We start from the raw sequence: 20619 nt of genomic DNA on the forward strand, positions 1-20619 counted from the left end.
AAATGATCATAAGTCATTTTTTTCACAGCTGTTGTAACTTCGAATGGTCACTAAGTGAACTGTTGTTAAGCCTAGTTTATAATCTGGGAAAATAAAAAATAAAGTACCTGAAATGTAACACATCCCACAGGAAGATACTTCCGATCCTCCAGCATGCTTAGATATTCAGCCACCAGAGCTGCAGAGTGAACCAAACACTGTGCTGATTCGGCATGGTTATTTCTCGCCGAGTGTTTTCCAGCCATGTTCTGCAGCCATGTTAGTCGTAGATCTGGGGAATTCTGATATCCTTTTGCAATTCTAGTTTTTGAAAAGCCAGAAGATTCAGGTTAATGTGCATTTCTTTGCCCGCGTTTTCTGAGAGAGAAGCAAACTCCGTCAATCCTACCTGTACATCAAGTCAATTAGCATTTCTGGATCTTCCTGGTGTTCCTTCATTTTAACCGTATCCGAGAGGATCATATGGAGGTTGAACACAAGATCCTGTACCTGAAAATAGGAAATACGAAAGAAATAAATTTATACTTGTTCATACATTAATCTGTTAATATATCATTGACTCATTGCTCAGAGCCTGACAGCAAACTTTGGTTTAATTTGGTTTAGAATTACTTGTCTTATTCAAATTTTGTATTGTCATTCATTGTATCAGATATCAGGTTTCTACTGAGCCCAAAATCATTATTCCCCCTTCTCTGTATAAACTACTAAAGCTAGGAAAAAATCATCAAAATTTTGCAAAATACATTTACAGTCTAAATTTAAAACTGAATTTGTATTTCAGCCGATTCTGAAAATGATGTGTATATCCAAACCACAACCTGGGTCAATACACCCCTTTAGCTGTGCTGACTTCCAGGAATTTTACTTTACATTTTCTACCACTACTAAATATTTACTTCACATTTTTGCATCAATAACTCTGGTAAGATTCTGCATCGATTAGACCTTCTGAGAATGAGCACTTCTTATGTTCGAAGAAAAATACTTGTTTTTTCACCAAACCTAAAAGCACGCAGATTTAAAAGTGGGGATTTCCATAGTAAATAAGTCTGTGAAGGGCAGCTTTGATTTGCCTGAACAAGTTGCTTCATGTTGCATTTACCTTATCAAGGCAAACAATCTGATTACCATTAATAGAACGCTTTGCATCACTTCCCATACCCCAGCAATTTCAAAAGATGTAAGAAATTCCTGTACATCAGGAGTGTCAAACTCAATTTCATTGAGGGCCGCATCAGCATTGCGGTTGCCCTCAGGGGTCCGGGTGGGTATGGCCAGGGTGGACGTGGCCCACTGGGTGGGCGTGGCTAGAGTGCATATGGCCTACTGGGTGGGCGTGGCCAGCTCTACATCGTTTGCATCAAGGGTGCCTATGAGGGCCTGGGCAGGAGTGGGACAGATCTGAGGATCTCTGGCAGAAGGAGGGTCTCTGGGCCAGGGCCAAGGCAGTGGGGGCCGTTCCCTCACTGTTTCCAGGATGGCTTCGAGGGCCACATGAAACCACTTCGTGGGCCGGATCCGGCCCCCGAGCCTTGTGTTTGACATGTCTGCTGTACATGCACAGAAACTTCTTCTAGGTCTTGTAAGTATCAGAGGACCGATAGAAGTGGTATTGGTCTGAGCTACATTGTGGTTTAAAGCAAGGGAATCATGTTGCTTTATGAAGTCCTTTCAAGAAGATTCTTTACTTACAATTTTATCAAAGCCCCAAGCTCTTAAATATTGATACAACAATTTTCTAAGGAATTAAATACACATACAGGTAGTCCTCAATAATAGCCACCCAAGTCATTTCAACAGTGAGATGGGTGGCATTTAAATTTAATAAATGAAATGAATAATCACAATTGACTCCAATATTTTGGTCATCAGTTGCTGTGATCGTTAATGGCTCTATTTTATGACTAATTTTACAGTGGTCATAAACTGAGTCTCCATGTTTGTTAAATGACTCAGATGATCATTAAGTGAATCCATTCTCCCTAATGGGCTTATTTTGGCTGAAAACCAGCAAAAAAACCACACATGCCAAATAGCTGTCATATGACTGCAAGATGCTGCAACTGGTCATAAATACGAGTTGGCTGTCAATCACATGACCGCAAGAGTGGGTCTGTGTAGCACAGATAACTTTCAGGATGGTATTAAGTGATTTTTGGAGAGTCCGTCACAACTCTGAATGGTAATTAAGCAAAGATTACTTGTACTTTTCCAGGCTGAGTGATCATTTTCTCTAACCTGATCAGGGAAGGTTGTTTCCTTTAGTTCCAGATCCTCTTCAGCATAAGTCAAAATGGTTTTCAAAGAGCGTCTCAGAAACTCCTCATTAAAATTTTGAGATGTTCCCACTAGAGATGAGAGTGACATAGTCACCTGCATTTTCACCCTAGCAAAGTTCTGAAACAGACAAATTACCACTAGGTCATTAATCTGTTACTAAGAATAGTTTCTCAAGGAGAAAAACTTCGTAAATTTCATCATCCCAAAAGAGAAAATAAGCTTGTTAGAGACATCCGAACCATAGGCCCCCAACACTCTTTCTCCTACAACCCAATATTCCCTAGGACTGAACTATTAAATTTGGGTGACAGAACAACAAAGAAAGTAACACTTTTTTCCCCTAAAGTTAATCAGTAGAAAACTAAGATAGATGTGCTAAGCCAAATGACCAAAGCAGAACCAAAACGAGTTAGCTGGTGAAAAAGAAATGTAATTGTCCATCCCCTCCCAGCCTATGTGACTTTCTTCACTACCCAAATGTTACTTGTTCTTGCTTTAAGAAAGAGATAAGAATAGTATTTGTGTATCGATTTAGTTGTATGATTTTGAAGCCATCCGGTTCCCGATGTTTATATTCTTAAAAGAAAGAAAAAATAAGACAGAGAAACTGATTATGTATATCCAGAAGACTAAAAAACGTATAGTAAAAACGTAGGTAAAAAAAATCTCAAAACACCAACATGGCTTCACAACCTCCCTCCCATGGCTGGGGAGAATAGCTGGGATTGGAATATCATCAGAGTGGGAGCTATATAGATCTATACAGATCTATAGATAGGTGGCTGCTATTCCAGAGAGGAGGCACTACACAAAGACATCTGAAATATCATCCGGATGGGATCTATATAGATGTATAGATAGGTGGTCGTTACTCCAGGGAGGAGGCACTGTAACAGAGAAGGCCAAGATTTTATTTATTTATTTATTTAGTTATATTTATATACCGCCCTATTCCCTGAGGACTCAGGGCGGTTTACAGGGAATTAAAAATCCAAAATACAAAAATTAAGAACCAAATTAAAAAATATTAAATTGACCCTGTAGTCGATTAAAAAGAACCCCAAATTAAAATTTCTCCTCAGTCTGGGCCCGAGAGCTCGAAGAGCCAGGTCTTCAGGCCCCGGCGGAATGATCGGAGGTCGGGAGCAGTCCTCAGCTCCACCGGCAGCTGGTTCCAGAGGGCAGGCGCCCCCACTGAGAAGGCCCTATCCCTGGGTGTCACCCGCCGGCAATCTCTTACCGGCGGGACCCTGAGCAGACCCTCCCTGTGGGAGCGCACTGGGCGAAGGGCGTTTGATGACGGCAGCAGGTGTTCCCTCAAATACCCCGGACCCAGGCCATGTAGGGCTTTATAGGTGATAACCAGCACCTTGAATTTCACCCGGAGGGCAACCGGAAGCCAATGCAGCTCGCGGAGTAGAGGTGTTACATGGGAGTATCGGGAGACCCCCATTACAACTCGCGCGGCCGCATTCTGCACCAGTTGAAGCCTCCGAGTGGTCTTCAAGGGCAGCCCCATGTAGAGAGCGTTACAGTAGGCCAAACAGGAGGTCACAAGCGCATGAGTAACTGTGCGTAGGGCGTCTCGGTCCAGATAGGGACGCAACTGGCGCACCAGGCGAACCTGTGCAAAAGCCCCCCTGGTCACGGCTCCTATGTGATCTTCAAAATTGAGCCGTGAGTCCAGGAGGACGCCCAAGTTGCGAGCCCTATCAACGGGGGGTAACACCTCACCCCCCATCGTTAGAGGTGGAATAACTTGGTTAACCCGAGATGCCGATATGCACAGCCACTCAGTCTTGGCGGGATTGAGACGAAGCCTGTTTCTCCCCATCCAGACCTGAACCGCCTCCAGGCACTGGGACATCACAGAGAGGGCATCGCTGGGTTGGTTCGGGGTGGAAAGAAAAAGTTGGGTATCATCAGCGTACTGGTGATACCCCACCCCGAAGCCACGAATGATCTCGCCCAGCGGCTTCATATAGATGTTGAACAGGAGAGGCGAGAGAACCGACCCCTGAGGGACTCCACAAATGAGAGGCCTCGGGGCGGATCTCTGCCCTCCCGTCAACACCGACTGCGAGCGGCCCTGGAGGTAGGAGGAGAACCACCGTAAAACGGTGCCTCCCACTCCCAACCCCCTGAGATGCCGCAGCAGGATACCATGGTCGATGGTATCGAAAGCCGCTGAGAGATCTAATAGGACCAGGACAGAGGAGCAACCCCTGTCCCTTGCCCTCCAGAGATCGTTCACCAGCGCGACCAATGCCGTCTCCGTGCTGTGTCCGGGCCTGAAACCCGATTGGTACGGGTCCAGATAATCAGTTTCCTCCAGGAACAGAGGGAGCTGATGCGCCACCACACTCTCAACAGCCTTCGCCAGAAAGCGAAGGTTGGAGACTGGACGGTAGTTGTCTAAAGCAGCCGGGTCCAAAGCAGGCTTCTTGAGAAGGGGTCTCACCACCGCCTCCTTCAAGGCGGCAGGGAAGACACCCTCCTTCAGAGAAGCAGTTATTACTGCATGGAACCAGCCTCGTGTTCCCTCCCGAGCCGCATAAGCTAGCCAGGAGGGGCACGGATCCAACAAACAGGTGGTGGTGCTCAGTCTCCCCATGATCCTGTCCACATCATCAGGGGAAACAGGGTCGAACTCAGTCCAGATAACGTGCTCAAGACCGCCTGATTCCTCCACATCAGACTCTGCCCAGTCAGAGTCCAGGCCGGTCCGGATCCGAGCGATTTTGTCCGCCAGATGATGACGGACAAAATTTGATATTCTTCCGAGTCTAATGCAAGTCTTTTGGTCAGTGCAAGGCTACTGAAATTCTCATTTTAGAGATGTCCCTCCCTCCATAATTCCAGACACCCCACCATTTAGATCAGGGGTCCCCAATCCCAGCCCACTACCAGACTGTAGCCTATTTCAAACCAGAACACGTGAGCGGCGGGCTGGCACACACACACACAGCTTGACTTGCACGAGCGGTGGGCCAGTGTGCTCTTGCATGCACCAGCATCTCAATTTGTGCAGCCCAGTTCCCCTCTCCCCCCCCCACCGCCCCCAGCCGGGCTGCCAAGCCGCAAAGGTTGGGGACCGCTGATTTAGACAATCTATGCGCTTTCAGAAATAGAGTACTTACATTCCCAATCTCAAAGTTTTGCCTCATGAGGAGGTACAGAGAGGCACTGGCATGGGATCGTATCGTGCTAATGCTACTGCTGCAGTGGCGCAGGAGTCGAAGGCATAGATCAGCACATTGCTCAGTCTCTTCTTCAAACAGCAGTTCTGGGAACTAAAATGGCAGGATGAGAGGCACATCATTCAGTGAAAGCTAGAAACGATGAGCGTTCCAAATATCAACCTGATTCTACTTTACTTGCATTATAGTGCTAACTATCTGCTTTCATCCCTCCTAGGATCACCTGCTCACCAGTTCCAAGTAAAGCAAGCCTTCGGTTGCGTTTTGCTAGCAGCGACTGTGGAAGTAAAGCTGTCCCGGGTGCAAACTAAGCTCATTCAAGAGTGGCATGGAATGGTAACTTACTTTGAGCTATTGAATTCAGATTAGTCAGTCTCCGTCCCAACATTAAATCAAACCTCCTCACTCGGTAATCTATTTTCAAAACACTCACCTTTGAGACTAAAGCTCTTTGAGTAGCAAAGCAGTGCTGGAGATAAAGAGCACTTTGATTGCAGGCCATGCTATGCAGAAGAGCTTTCAGCACCCCACCAAGAATACTTTCCTTGGATTCAGTCACCGAAACCGTCTGTAGCCAAAGACAACAGGGCAACAGAAGCAGTCAAAAAATCATTTTCAAGTGAAGTGCTATAAATACACAATGAAAAGCTAATCCTCATTCTGAGGCTTCCGTACCCCGGTCACAAAGGCCGGGACTATCGTTCTCAAAGGACCCTTATGGGAAATACCACGCATACTTGGGTCAATAAAACTAGCCCTATGCATTCTGAAGCATATGCTGAAGAGGATTGAAGCAGATCTTGCACAACACGCAAGCTTATCCCCCAGAGCCATGTTAGACTAGCTGAGGAATTCTGAGAGTTGCATTTTAAAGTTCCCAAGTTTGAGAAAACACTGCCCCAGAGGCTAACAATTGAGAAGCTTGATGATTAAAAACTTGAAAGATTATAATGTACGGCAAGAAAGGAAATAACGTTGATATATGTTTTAATCCTGTGTTTATTTGCTTGAGAAGAATTCCCACTGATCTGAAATTATTTGGCTAATCAACATATATAGCAGGAATTATTGTTTACAAGGAAGCAAACTGATGAAACAAAGGAATAATAAAAACAGAAGAAATTTCATCTAACTTCCTTTCATTTTACGTTCAAACATTTGTCAGCCTGTTAGGCCTGTGATTCTCATACATGAGAACCTGCCAAACTGGAAGGACTATATTGATAATCATTGACCTATGACCATTCATTCAAAGTTATGATGGCACTGAATGAATGGTGGTTAGGAGCAGTCCTCAGAATTCTGGTTGTCCCAACATACACAGATTGCAGTCTGGGAGCTTGGCAACCAGCTGCAGCACACACTTGCAACCAGTTACCAGCGCTTTGCGATAGCAATTGACATTTGCAATCTTCTCTGCTGACTTCTCCAGAGGTTCAGTGGGGAAGCCCGCAGGGAATGTCACAAGGCACTGGCGTAAGCTTCCCCACCAGTGCTCCCACCAGCCCTTCTGCACATGTTTTGTGTTGGCTATATCCACATATTCCCTCACATCCTCCCCAACCCACGACTTTCTTGCTTCCTCCTCAACCTGTGCTGTGCCTCTCGCACATACCCTTGTACTCTTGCCAACACATACCATGCCTCCCTTGCGCCCTTGAACAGTGTTAACCAAAGGTGTGCCTCTTGTGCAACCCCCACACCCTCGTGTGCACTCCTTGCAGCCTCTCACTCTCCTTGACCAACGTTCTGCCTCTCATGCACCCCTTAAAACTCTTGCACATCCCTTGTATTGTCACGGCGACTCTCCCACACCCTCTCTAATCTCCCTTGTGCACCTTCACCCCCACACCTCCTCACTCTCCTCTACCCAACGGCATTCTTTTGCCTGCTTGCCAGCCTGGGACTTGCAACCTTTTGCCATTTTCCCCACTGATTTTGGTTGTGGATAGCCAGCATGATGTTGCTTTGGGTAACAATAAAGGTATTCGGTTAATGGCAGCAACTATGGCTGCAGAGATTGCTGCCAATAACCAATGCAGTCATGCTTTACAACTGCCCTTAGCAATGGAAATTCTAGCCTCACTTGATGTTGTAAGTTGAGGACTACCTATAACCAGCATTCTTAGCATACATGGTTAGCAGAGCGGATCAGGAATTATATGAAACAAAGTGATGACTGCTCTGCCTCCAATATTTCACTTAGTTTCTATACTGGTTGCAGGTGAAAGAAAAGACTTTTATCCACTGCTACAATGAAAACGGTGGAGCAGAAGGTCTTCATGAATCTATGTGACAGAAGACTGTCTCACTGGCATTGGCAAGATGCCAGAAGCCTGAACCTTCATAGACCAGGACAAGAAATCCATTCCAATCTACTGGACCCAAGCAATGTTCCCCTCTTAGTTGCTTGTGTAACAGATCTTCCCCTTCGCCATCAGGGTAATCCTCTTTACTTTGCCTTGTGACATTCCCTGCGGGCTTCCCCACTGAACCACTGGAGAAGTCAGCAGAGAAGATTGCAAATGTCAATTGTTATCGCAAAGCGCTGGTAACTGGTTGCATGGAAGATGAAACTCTCATATTACTGTGTTCGCTTAAGAAACATAGCTTTCCTCATAGCAGGTTAGTATCAATGATTGGCTTATTTACAAAGCTAGCTGTGACATCAACCAGTTTGCAATATGCTTTTGTAGGAGGCATTCTGAAGAAGTATTATTATTATTATTATTATTATTATTATTATTATTATTATTATTATTATTATTATTATTATTATTATTATTATTTTGCACAAAAACAACACATGTTGCATTTAGGTCATTAGAAACTATGTCAAGTACTCCTTAGCATCCTCACCTGCACAATTATTTCTAAAGTATCCAATATGATCAGATTGGCTTCTGTTGCCAAGTTACCATCAATAAGTGCTTCATGTTCAATCTCTGCTCGGGACCTGGTAGAAATAAAATAAGCACTAAAAATCCATGTTGTTTCCAAGACATAAAACAAAGGAAAGCAAATGTCATTCTGTTTGTAAAATAGCATGCCTCTTAAAACCCCTCCTACAACAGTCCAAAATAAGCCAAATAGAAGAAAACTAAACAACTAATTTGTGTCTTGTTGTGCTTTTGCAGTTTTTAAGTTGTGTATGGGATCTGAAAACACTGCAGAACAGCTGCATTGCAAGGGAAGTAAAATTGGGCTAGATGGACCAATAATCTAGTTATTTTTGAGAGAATTTTTTCTGGCATATACAGATAAAATGCAGGCAAACGCGTAACATACACACACATAGCTCAAAAAGGGCAAATTATTGGCTTAAATGGATAATGGCCTGCCTAAATGGGATAATATTTTGACTGAAATAGGATCAGAAAGTTTCCACAGTGGAAGCAATCTTTTTGCTTCACCTGTTAATAGCTTTTTACATCATTTTAATTACATTTTCATTAATCCATTGTTCTTTCAAATGTTTCTTGGGAAACAACCCAATTGCAGTTTCATCGAATAATTTTTGCAGCTGCTTCTGATGTTAATGGGACTGTTAAAACATTTCCAAACATTTTCATAGCACAAAGGGGATTATCTTGTATTCCTTGCCCCACAGTGCTTTATATAGTTATGTTTTTCTTGCAGTTTTCCTACTAGGTCAGGGGTAGGCAACCTTGGCTCTTTTATGACTCATGAACTTCAACTCCAGCTGGCTCAGGAATTCTGGGAATTGAAGTCCATGAGTCATAAAAGAGCCAAGGTTGCCTACCCCTGTACTAGGTCAAAAGACTAAATGATACCCATTGTTTCTTTATCTAAAAAGAGTGATTAAAAGTGTAACCATTCTGTCAGTACAATTGAAGTCCCTTTCAGTTGGGGGGGAAAAACACCTTACATGCTATTTTGTAACAAATAGCTTTCCATATTTCATAATGTGAACACAGGGGGGTGCTGTGTGAATACGTGTCTTCCTAAAATGTCTGGGTAGCAAAAAATGGAAATATAGATATCTGGCAGATATCCTCATTTTGCTATCGTATTCTTAAATGACACCTGCTTTTTAAAATCTGATAATGATTCTTCACAAGCAGTACATCAAACTACTCCAAACGAGTTGCAGACAGTCTCCAGTTTGTGGAATGTCAATACTAAATACCTCAGAAGAAAAGCAGCACAAGTTTGATTTTAAGTGAAGAATTTTATTGTTTCAAAAGTAGAGGATGGTCCTGATCCATACTGACTTCTGCTGGTCTTATGAATCCACAGCCATTGCTGAGAACTCTGGAAGTTGAAGACCACACATCTGGAAAGTATCAAGACTGGCTCAAATCCACATTGACATGAACCTGGTGTCCAGATACTAAAGCACTCCTTTTGTGTGCTCTGCAATACAGGTGTGTGTTTGGCTTTAAAATTAACGGTTCTGTGATCAAGAAAATCGTTTTCAGATATTATTAACTTGGGTTCTAAATAAATTGTGATCACTAACTTTTAAACCTCTCTTTTAAGCCAATTATTTTGGGGCTGAGAAAGAAGAGCTGATTTCCTTACCCACTGCATCTTTCTCATATTTGAGTTTTCACGCATTACAGGTTGTTTTAATCTCCACTGACCACTTCTAGCTGCTGCAAGATTTACCCAGACAACCGATTTGCTAATTATGTAGTCTATAGCATAAATACCTTTCCAGCAGAAAAATACATTTCTTATAAATAAATATGTCCTATGGCATCATGCAATCCTTCAGAATTAGTCTCAGAGCTAATTTAGCCCTTGGCACAGTAAAAGATTCCCCCATTGGTGGTGGTCTACGGCAAGCGCCTTAGGCTCTCTTGTCAAATTTTCCCAAAATCTCATCTACAGCAAATTAAAGAGGTATTAAAGATACAATTCATTTGGTATGCAGAGCTGTTTATGACCCTTATCAGAGGCGTTAAGGGATTATGAGACCATATGCTAGATCTGGAGTAATCACATAAGAAGACAGACATGCCTCATGCTACAGAACCGGAAACTTTTCTGTAGCAGGATATACACACTCTCTTTTTATAGCCAAAGCATTTCACAAAACAACTTCTGCAAAGCATCTCGGTCTGCCACTATCTGGGGATAAAAAGCATGCCAGCCAGCCAGGCAAAGCTGAGACTATACTTTTCACAGCTAATTAACCCCAATGTTTCAAATTCCAGCAACTCCTGATGTAACAATTACTGCAGTAACACACAGGCATACAAAACCTCTGCAAAGCAGCAACAAACACACAGCTGCAATAACAAAATGGGCAAAGGTACAAAGTGGCAACTGAAAAACAAAACAAAATAAAACCCATAGCAGGATACCAATGCTACAATACCTGATTGGTTTGTGGCTTCTAAAAATACAGCACATGTAGAAAAATAATTAGAGTCATGGATTAGGGCAGGAAAGAAGCAATTTTTAAACTCCAGTATACTCTACTGGACTAAGTGACCAATGACATATATACTTCCTGCATGTACAATTTATGGCTCTTGGCAGTATCTAATAGGATGCCATATTAGTTTTTACTACAGCAGATTACTTTCTTATAATAGCATAACTTAATATAATCCAGCAGGTCTATTCAGAAATCCCACTGAGTACAACACCTTATTCCCAGATACACGGGAACAAAATTGCTTTAAATATAGCTTAGACAGGCATTTAACCCCTTTCAAAGCTATAATGTGGGAAAAAAGTTTTTGCTTAATCAGTGTCTAAAACTGTCCATATTGTAGCCCACTAAACCTCAAAGGAGATAGCAAAGTCTCCCAGTATTCTATGCCAGGTGCTCAATGTATTAAGCTATTAGGATAAGACGGCATTACTTATCAAGTTTTTCAGTGTTCTGCCTCCAGTGTGTCATGTCTTTTCTCCACCTCAGGTTCTCTTGACTTCCAAAAGCACTTCCTGAAGGACTTCTTTCTGCCAAGGAATTGTAATATTTAACATGAAACAATTCAAAATAGGACAACTGTACCCACGCAATTCCTGCCAGCCTAGCAGTTCGAAAGCACACAAACGTGAGTAGATAAGTAGGTACCACTCTGGTGGGAAGGTAATGGCATTCCATGGCCTCGGTGTGTAATCTTGCTGGTCACATGACCATGGAATGTCTTCTGACAAAGATGGCTCCCTTGGCTAAGAAATCGAGATGATTGGACACGATTGGACAGGGGAAACCTTTACTTTTACCTCAGCAATAATTAATTCTTGGTATCTGTTACTGTTGAGTTTCCTAGATATAACTTAATACAATGACGAGGACTGCCTGCGTGGCATAGGAAATGAATTAATCAGCTCTGTGTGTATGTGTGTGTGTTCTGATTATTAGAAGACCACGGAGACGTCCTCGGATAAGCGCTGGCTCTTCGGCTTTGAAACGGAGATGAGCATCGGCCCCTAGAGTTGGAAACGACTAGCACGCATGTGCGGGGGAACCTTTACCTTTACCTTTTTATTAACAAATGAACATCACTGGTGTTCATCACACAGAATTTTCATCAGAGGCAAACTTGTGCATTTTACAGCTCCTGGGCCACATCCAGCCCTTTGGCTGTCCCTGTCCAGCCCTGTGAATTGCTTTTATTTTGAAGGGAACTTTTGTTTTTCAATTTATGTATGTGCACACATGCAGGCCTACGCACCTTCACAGCTCTATTGGTTCCACCCAGCCAACATTCCCAGTTTCTCACATGGCCCCTTGGGAAAATTAATTGCCCAAACTCTTTCAACTATAAAGGCACCAGTCCACTCACCTAATTGTCCTCTGCTTCTTCGTACCATTTCTTGCCTGGCCCCGATGCTTCCAAGGATAGCTTCTTCAAGTTTGGCCCGCATATCTTTTGATTTCTTAAAAGTCAGACTGTTCATTCTTTCAAACACTTTCTTCCCCTAGATGTTTCACAAAAGGGCAAGAATATAAAAGAACATTTTCTTTCTAAAGATTATAAGTTCTTTATAAGAATAAATATTAAAAAGATGAGAAGGCCTGTAAAATGCAAGTAATGTTAGAGGAGTAACCAGAGGTGGCCTTATTTCATCCAGAGAGAAACTTGGAAAGAGTAAAGTGGGGAGCATATAAAACAGGGATCTTCAAACTTGGCCCTTTTATGACTTTTGGACTTCAACTCCCAGAATTCCTCAGCCAGGCACACTGGCTGAGGAATTCTGGAAGTTGAAGTCCACAACTCATAAAAGGGCCAAGTTTGAAAACCCGATATAAAAGCATTTGAAGGAACTAATTCTAGTATCTTTTAGTGGAAAAATGCTACTTTAGAACAGAATTTAACAGAAAATTGTATTTTTGGATTAGTTTTTTAATCATTTTTAATATTACCTACCCAAAGTAACATATTTGAGATGGGCAGCCATATAAAACTATTAAATAAACAAATAAATTTGATAGACATATTTACAATATTAATACAAATCTGTCAGTGTTAACATTCTCAGAACCTTGAACTTGCAATTAGAATATAGGAATCTTCCAGCTAAGCGCACTCTCCCTCTCATTATAATTCTTATGAGGAAGCAAAACTATTCAGCTTATGTTTCATTCAATATTTTCTGGAAGTATTCAATGCAAATTCAGGCTCTCAATGAAATTATGCAATATCAACAAGAGCTTATGTGTCTGAAAAAAGGCTCAACCTCCAATACAATTTTAAGGCTTATATTGTGCAAACATTTGAAGAAGGCCCGTCTTCTAATCAAAGGCGTGCATTTTTAAGTAGGTAGCACTATTTTACCTTATATTCAAAGCAGGAAATGCAAAGATAAAGCAAATCCAACAAGCGATTGAGCTGCAAGACAGACAGATCTGTGAACCATTTCTGCAGAACACTTTCATCAGCATTCTTCAGGACCCATAAGAGGCAGATCAAAAGGTTTCGACTGGAATCAGCTGAAAATGTTGAGTGTTGCCTGCTGGTCTGGATTTATAGATAGAACAGATCAAAACTGTGATTACCAGTTTGGTCCTGAAATACATCTAGTCCAGCTAAATAATTTTTTTGTGGTTTTTCGAAAAGGGATGCAAGCTATTCAGATAGACCTAATGCCATCCTGCTTAGTATTAACTTATAAGGTGTGGAGAATCTGCCAGACTCTGTATAAATGGGTCATAGTCAATGGTGGGATTCAAATATGTGAACAACCGGTTCTCTGTGTGGATGCTGCTTCCGGAAGTCCATTCTGGGACTGGGCAACAAAAAATTAGCTACCGGTTCTACCGAAGTGGTTCGAACCAGCTGAATCCCACCACCGGTCATGGTATCTCCCCTCAGTGTGACTGCGGGTTCCCATGTCACATTGTGAGATCACATTGTAACCGGCTATAAGCTGAGAGCATATACCGGTCCAATATCTGATTTTTTAAAATATAAATGATGCTGACATTCAATGCTTGGATGGCCTAGACATTGGTATTTGAACATAGATCTTTTAAACATTTATATTTTATATTTTATTGTATTTTATTAATCTAGGTGAAATTTTAATATATATGTATGACATACCATATGCTAAATAAATAATGACAAGGTGTAGATAATTCTTTCAATAAATTTGAAAATGGGAAGAGAAATCTTATATCTTGATCATCCCAAGGAGCTTTTTCAAAACGCATCTGGACTTTCTTTGTTTTTCCTTGAAGACATTTTGTTTCTCATCCAAGAAGCTTCTTCAGTTCTGAGGCAAAACTAAAGTGTTCAAGGAAAAACAAAGAAAGGCCAATTGCCTTTTGAAAAAAGTATCTCTGGGACACCCCATGACCTGGATGACTGAGAATCTCCATAGACAGTTATCTCTTGATGCACTGCTTTAAATTACCATAGTATTACTGTACTATGGTTTCCCAAAGAACTAAAACTATCATATTTGAATATGAAGTATTAACATTTTCCCCTACTTGTCCTTTAGTTTCCATGAAATATGTAAGAATAATGGCATCATTTCATGACATAGCTTTCGCCCAGTCTTGTTGCTTTATGAATGTAGGTCTCCACATATTTATTTATTTAAATTTATGTATTTATAAATAGATCCATTGACAGATGTTTTTGTACCGTTGACGTGAGGAGAAAACTGGTGGGCCGAGTGAGCTGTGGGACAGAGGTTCCTGCAATGGCCATAGCAACTGTCTGACTGATCATGTTCCCACCCTCGCTTTCACAATCCTCCACTGCAACGCAGCTTGGTCTTCCACGCTGGTTCTGACTTTCTGCAGCAAAACAGGCCAATTTCAATGAAATGAAACATGAATGCTTTAATCCAGTTACACAGAATACACACACTTCATAGCAAAACACAGAAAAATTTTGCATTAGACGGCATGTAAACAGCCCAACAGAATCCCAACCAGAAAGGTTCATTTTAGCCATCTAATCTAAGTCAAATTAAAATAAACCCCTCCTAATTATTGTTAACATGCAAGCAGAATTTGTACTTAAATACTCTGGGAGGACAGCAATAGGTATTAACCTTTGGTGACATATCCTTTCAGGTATTTGAGGACTCTAGAATGTTTAGGTAATCATTTTTAAATGGGTGAAAGAATGATGTCACTTTTTATTTATTTATTTGTCCAATTTATGTAACTGCCCATCACACAAGTGGCTCTAGGTGGCTCTTTGCTTGTCAGAAGGTCACAAAGGGTGATCACATGACCCTGGGAGACTGCCACTGTCATAAATACATGCCAGTTGCCAAGTGTCTGAATTTTGATCATGTGACCATGGGGATGCTGTAATGCTCACGGGTTGGTCACAAGTCACTTTTTTTCAGTGCCTTTGTACCTTTGAACGGTCACTAAACAAGTGGTTGTAACTTGAGGACTACCTGTAAAGCATGCATGGATTTCTTATTCTACAGGTAGTCCTCGACTTACAACAGTTCATTTAGTGACAAAGTTACAATGGCACTGGAAAAAGTGACATGACCATTTTTCACGCTTGCATTTTTCACCATTGCAGCATCCCCTTGGTCACATGATCAAAATTCAGACACTTGGCAACTGAGTCACATTTATGACCATCACAGTGCCCCCGGGGGTCATGTGATCCCCATTTGCAACCTTTTGATAAGCAACATCAACAGGGAAGCCAGATTCACTTAACAACCGCGTTCTACTAACTTAACAACTGTGACAAGAAAGATCACAGTAAAATGAGGCAAAACTCACTGAACATATGTTTCACTTAGCAACGTAAATTTTCGGGCTCAATTGTGCTCATAGGTCGAGGACTACAATACTCTGTTCAGCCATGAACAAAACTGTGTACCTGAAGTGGAATTCCAAAGGAAAATAAGACTTTTCAAGCACACATTCAAGCTTTTGGATTCAGGTTAGAAACTCTTAAAAAAAGAATTTGCTGCTTTAACTAAACACAGTATTCCCATGGCAGAGCAGCTAATGGGTTAGCATACTAAATACCTGTGAAATCATACAGCTGGGGCACACTCTCCATGATCACTCCAATCAGAGGCAAGTATAGTGTAGCCACCCTGGCCTTTACTTGTGGGTCAGAGTACCGTGGGTCAGAGTCGTGGCTAGATAGCAAATTGTGTACCATATTGATGACTTTCTTGTGCAATCCAAACAAACTGTTTTAAAAAAAAGTCAGTAGGATGAGTTAATAGTTTTAAAGTAGATATGGCACGGTAGCACACACACACACACACTCACTCACAAATCTGGCTCCTTTCCAATTACATCCCTTATTTTATGATTTGTGTAAAATTTCACACACTTTTAGTTAATCTGAAGCCACATAGCAAATGTATTGCAGAACTAGAGTAGAATACACAACTAGAATAGACAAAAGAAGCCAATGTTGGCTACTTGATTCTGTGTCTTTAACACCAGACACAAAATATAGTCAGGGGTTAATATATAAACTGATCTGCAGATAAATTATTATTAGTATTTATGTGCATTTATGAAAAAGGAGGGGAAAGGGAAATGAAGATGCACAAACAAAAAAAAGGAAAAAGAAGGGAAAAGATAAAAAAAAGAAAGCACAAAATGCACAAATAGTTTACAAACATCTTAGATTTTTTTAAAAAAATTTCAGTGTTTCATTTAATAACTAAATAAAAAGTAAAGGTAAAGGTTCCCCCGCACATGTGTGCTAGTCGTTTCCGACTCTAGGGGCCGGTGCTCATCTCCGTTTCATAGCCGAAGAGCCAGCGCTTGTCCGAGGACGTCTCCGTGGTCATGTGGCCGGCATGACTAGACGCCAAAGGCACACGGAACGCTGTTACCTTCCCACCGTAGTGGTCCCTATTTTTCTACTTGCATTTTTACATGCTTTCGAACTGCTAGGTGGGCAGAAGCTGGGACGAGTAACAGGAGCTCACTCTGCTACGCGGCACTCGGGATTTGACCCGCCAAACTGCCGACCTTCCGATCGACAAGCTCAGCGTCCTAACCCACTGAGCCACCGCGTCCCTAATAACTAAATACACCCCATCATTTTAAAAACTACTAATCATTATTAAAATATTATATGAATATCAACTGCAGCAGTCAACATGGTATATAAATCATAAAATAAGATTAAAAATCCCAAGAATTTCTAACTAAGGCAAGCAATTAAGGACTTTATACTGAGAGAAACCCACATGTCAGATATGAACAAGCCCACATATAGAGTTGTAATCAGATTTATTTTTGAAATACAAAGTTATTTTAGATAGCTAGGTATACACCAAGAACTACTCTTGCAACAGTTACCATAAACAAAATTAATTCAGCATACTTTGTGAGATTATAACATTTAGTCATTCTGAAAGTTTTTTGATACTTTGTACTTTCACTTTTAGATGGTTGATACTTTCAACTTCGCTTCTTCCTATTCTTCTCTATTTTTTGCATTGATGGCTGCAGCAAAAGTCCCCAAAGGTTAACTCTCAGAACCAGATATAAGCACAGAGTAGGAGAACGTAATCTGTGATTATTCTTGTTACTGAATATCACAAACCAAGACTGGAGCACAACACATTTAAGAAGTAGTGATGTCACAGCAACCCACATTAATAAGAAAATAAAAATGTGTATGATAACATTATGATACAAGTAATATTGGACAAACATATATACAATTTGGTATCCGTGTCATTTATTATGTTGCATTTTCATCACTTGCCCCCCACCCCACCCCACCCCCCGTAGAGGCCCATGGTTGTAAAGAAAAGATAACACACTGGGATGAATACATAACAAAAGAAAAAAAAAGTCTTAATCTAACTTATGTTGCAGCATTCAACCATTACTTATAAAAGTAATGCCTCCTTCGAGTTGAGCACCTTGAAATCTAGTTCAAGAATTAAATGATAATTCATTAACAAGCTCTATTCAAAACCTATACATGAAATTAAAAAAAAGAGCACTTTGCCCTGAATTTTAGAGGGATGAATAGGAGCATTTTTTTTTATTTTCAAAACCATTTGATACTTGCGAGTTACAGTATGTCTGAATAAAATTACCACAACCAATTTTGCTTCAACGGCTAAAGATGGGGCAATTTCTGGTAACAAATACAAGCAAAGATTTCGTTATCACAACTTGGCCTCTGCTTATTCTTTTAAGTTCATTATTTATTTATAAGCAACATTTATGTCACATGATATCACAACGTGTTCCTTGAGCGGCTTATCAGACATATATAAACAACTGTGTTTTGCTTGGTTCTGAAACATCCCAATGGTAGTTCTTTCTAGGAAATGAGGACCTAGAACTGATCACAGCCTACAGATAGATAGAGGTTTGTAGGAATATCAAGAGAGGTGAATCCTGAATGGACATAACTCACCAAAAGTGAACCTAATATAAATGAGAAATGTCACCTTTGGAGTTGAAAAGAATATATGGGAAGAAAAAGATCAATAATGCATATCGGGTCTTGCAGTGATGAAATGAAATAATTGCTGTATTTTGGCTTTACATGCTTTATTCATTAACAAGTGATGGAGTCAGTTAAAATTCATCTATCGCTTGCTCCATTATTTGCATTTTTCATTGTGAGTTGTTACTGACCTCAGTTACTTAATATGAGACTCTACTATTCAACCACAGACTATTCTACTGGAAAATAAAAACTTGGTTTAAAACAAAGAAAACAACCCCTTTCTAACAACACTATGCTTAAGAAATTTTATTGTATTTTATATTTCTATGATTTTCTTGATGCCAGTGGGTTCTCGTGCCAGAGTGATAGCTGATTTTTCTGTACAATGGATAGTTCTCCAAAAAGACCATACAGTACATTGGAGAATAGAAAACATTGTCTAGCAATCAAACTTTATTATCAACCATGCACTGATTCAGTGTTTCACTTCTGCGATTATACTATCGCGCTACGCTGGCCATGCTAAAGGCCTCCAACCTTTTAAGAAACACGTGGCTGATCCACTTGTTTTCTCTTTTTTATGGTCCTGATCTAAAAAAGCTGTTCTGGTGGGCAAAAATTAAGTACAGGTAGTCCTCGACTTATGATCACAGTGGAGCCCGAAATTTCTGTTGCTAAGTGAGACATTGCTAAGTGAGTATTGCCCCATGTTATGATTTTTTTGGCCACAGTTGTTAAGCGAATCACTGCAGTTGTTAAGTTAGCAGCACAGTTGTGAAGTGAATCTTGCTTCCCCATTTAGTTTGCTTGTCAAAAGGTGGATCACATGACCTCGGGACACTACAATCGTCATAAATACGAGTCAGTTGTGGGTATCCTGCAAAGGTTGTAAGTGTGAAAAATGGTCATAAGTCACTTTTTTCAGTGCTGTTGTAATTTTGAATAGTCACTAAATGAACTGTTGTAAGTCGAGGACTACCTGTGCAACTATCTAAGCAGATCTAAAGAGTGGTCTAGTATGAAAGGAACAAGGACTTGAGAAGAAATACATTCTTTCACAATCCTGTGACAATACACTTGAACGCTTATGAGAGAGAAAATATGTTTTAAATTAGAGAAGCAACCTAGAACTAAGGAGAAGTTTCCTGACAGTTAGAACAATTAACCAGGGGAACAACCTGCCTCCAGAAGTTGTGAATGCTCCAACGCTGGAAGTTTTTAAGAAGAGACTGGACAGCCATTTGTCTGAAATGGTATAGGGTTTCCTGCCTGAGCAGGGGGTTGGACTAGATGACCTCCAAGGTCCTTCGAACATTATTATTATTGTTGTTGCTGCTGCTGTTGTTACAGTCTGTTGGAAACAATTTTAAAATTTACCTGTCTGCTTCAGGATCTAGAATGACAGCTAGTTCAGTAAGCACCAGTCCTGCCAAGTAATGCTGTTGACGAAAAGGCACGGAGAGCTCAAACATATTTGCAATCTTCTGATCTTGGACATTTGTTGAGAATCCAGAACTCTATAGCACAAAAACACAGCCTCTCATAAGTTTTATTATATGTATTAGTCCTAGTAGACTTCACAACCATCATCACATTATTTATTTATATAAATATATTCATAATAAAATAAGAGAGTATGAAAGAAGAAAAAACAACAGAGAAATACATTCAACCTTAGTTTGGCAAAAGAATTTATCTGCTTTTTTTATTACTGTTCAACAACTAACTACAACAGGACTTGTTTATTGCAAATTAAAAAGGGTTCCTGATATTTCTAGAATTTATGAATGGGAACCATATTATTATTATTGAGGCGTACTACTCAGTTTTCATTTTTATGCATTTAGCAGAAATATTAGGTATATTAGGAAGTTAGGAATTTCAGGAATTAGACAGTTTAATGAGGATAACAATTCATGTTAAACCATAGTTTGCAATAACCATGTTGATACGCTATAATAGGTACATTTATATTTATATAGAGCCTTGGTGGCACAGTGGTTAGAATGCAGTACTGCAGGCTACTTCTGCTGACTACCGGCTGCCAGCAGTTCGATTCTCACCAATTCACACACACACACACACACACACACACTGCAAATTCAATCAAGTAACTGGTTTATATATATATTTATCACATCAAGTCAAAATCAATCAAGTAACAGTTTGGTTTAACACAGTGTAACTTTTTTAAAAATCTGCATTTAAAGAAGAGCAGAGTTAAAGAAGAATCTAATCTAATGGACTGAAATGATGCAAACCACTGGATTATT

The 20619-nt window shown here is 40.7% G+C and overlaps 1 protein-coding gene across 8 annotated transcripts in view; it reads right to left on the reverse strand.

Moving 5' to 3' along the window:
* The window catches only part of DOCK7 (dedicator of cytokinesis 7), a 146761-nt gene that overhangs the window by 33738 nt on the left and 92404 nt on the right, over window positions 1–20619 (reverse strand). For 4 of the 8 annotated variants that reach the window (XM_081325223.1, XM_081325220.1, XM_081325219.1 and 1 more), the window contains 13 exons: window positions 19724–19863; window positions 15931–16100; window positions 14564–14718; window positions 13247–13429; window positions 12254–12389; window positions 11324–11420; window positions 10831–10848; window positions 8343–8439; window positions 5917–6051; window positions 5424–5576; window positions 2242–2400; window positions 389–489; window positions 108–300 (listed from right to left, as the gene is read on the reverse strand). In XM_081325223.1, the coding sequence (XP_081181349.1) occupies window positions 108–300; window positions 389–489; window positions 2242–2400; window positions 5424–5576; window positions 5917–6051; window positions 8343–8439; window positions 10831–10848; window positions 11324–11420; window positions 12254–12389; window positions 13247–13429; window positions 14564–14718; window positions 15931–16100; window positions 19724–19863 (1737 nt within the window). The remainder of the gene's footprint in view (window positions 1–107; window positions 301–388; window positions 490–2241; window positions 2401–5423; window positions 5577–5916; window positions 6052–8342; window positions 8440–10830; window positions 10849–11323; window positions 11421–12253; window positions 12390–13246; window positions 13430–14563; window positions 14719–15930; window positions 16101–19723; window positions 19864–20619) is intronic. The other 4 variants (XM_081325225.1, XM_081325224.1, XM_081325222.1 and 1 more) reach the window with 1 other exon arrangement.

This window comes from Vipera berus (assembly GCF_964194415.1).
Source record: "Vipera berus genome assembly, chromosome: 3".
In the NCBI taxonomy this organism is placed as follows: domain Eukaryota; kingdom Metazoa; phylum Chordata; class Lepidosauria; order Squamata; family Viperidae; genus Vipera; species Vipera berus.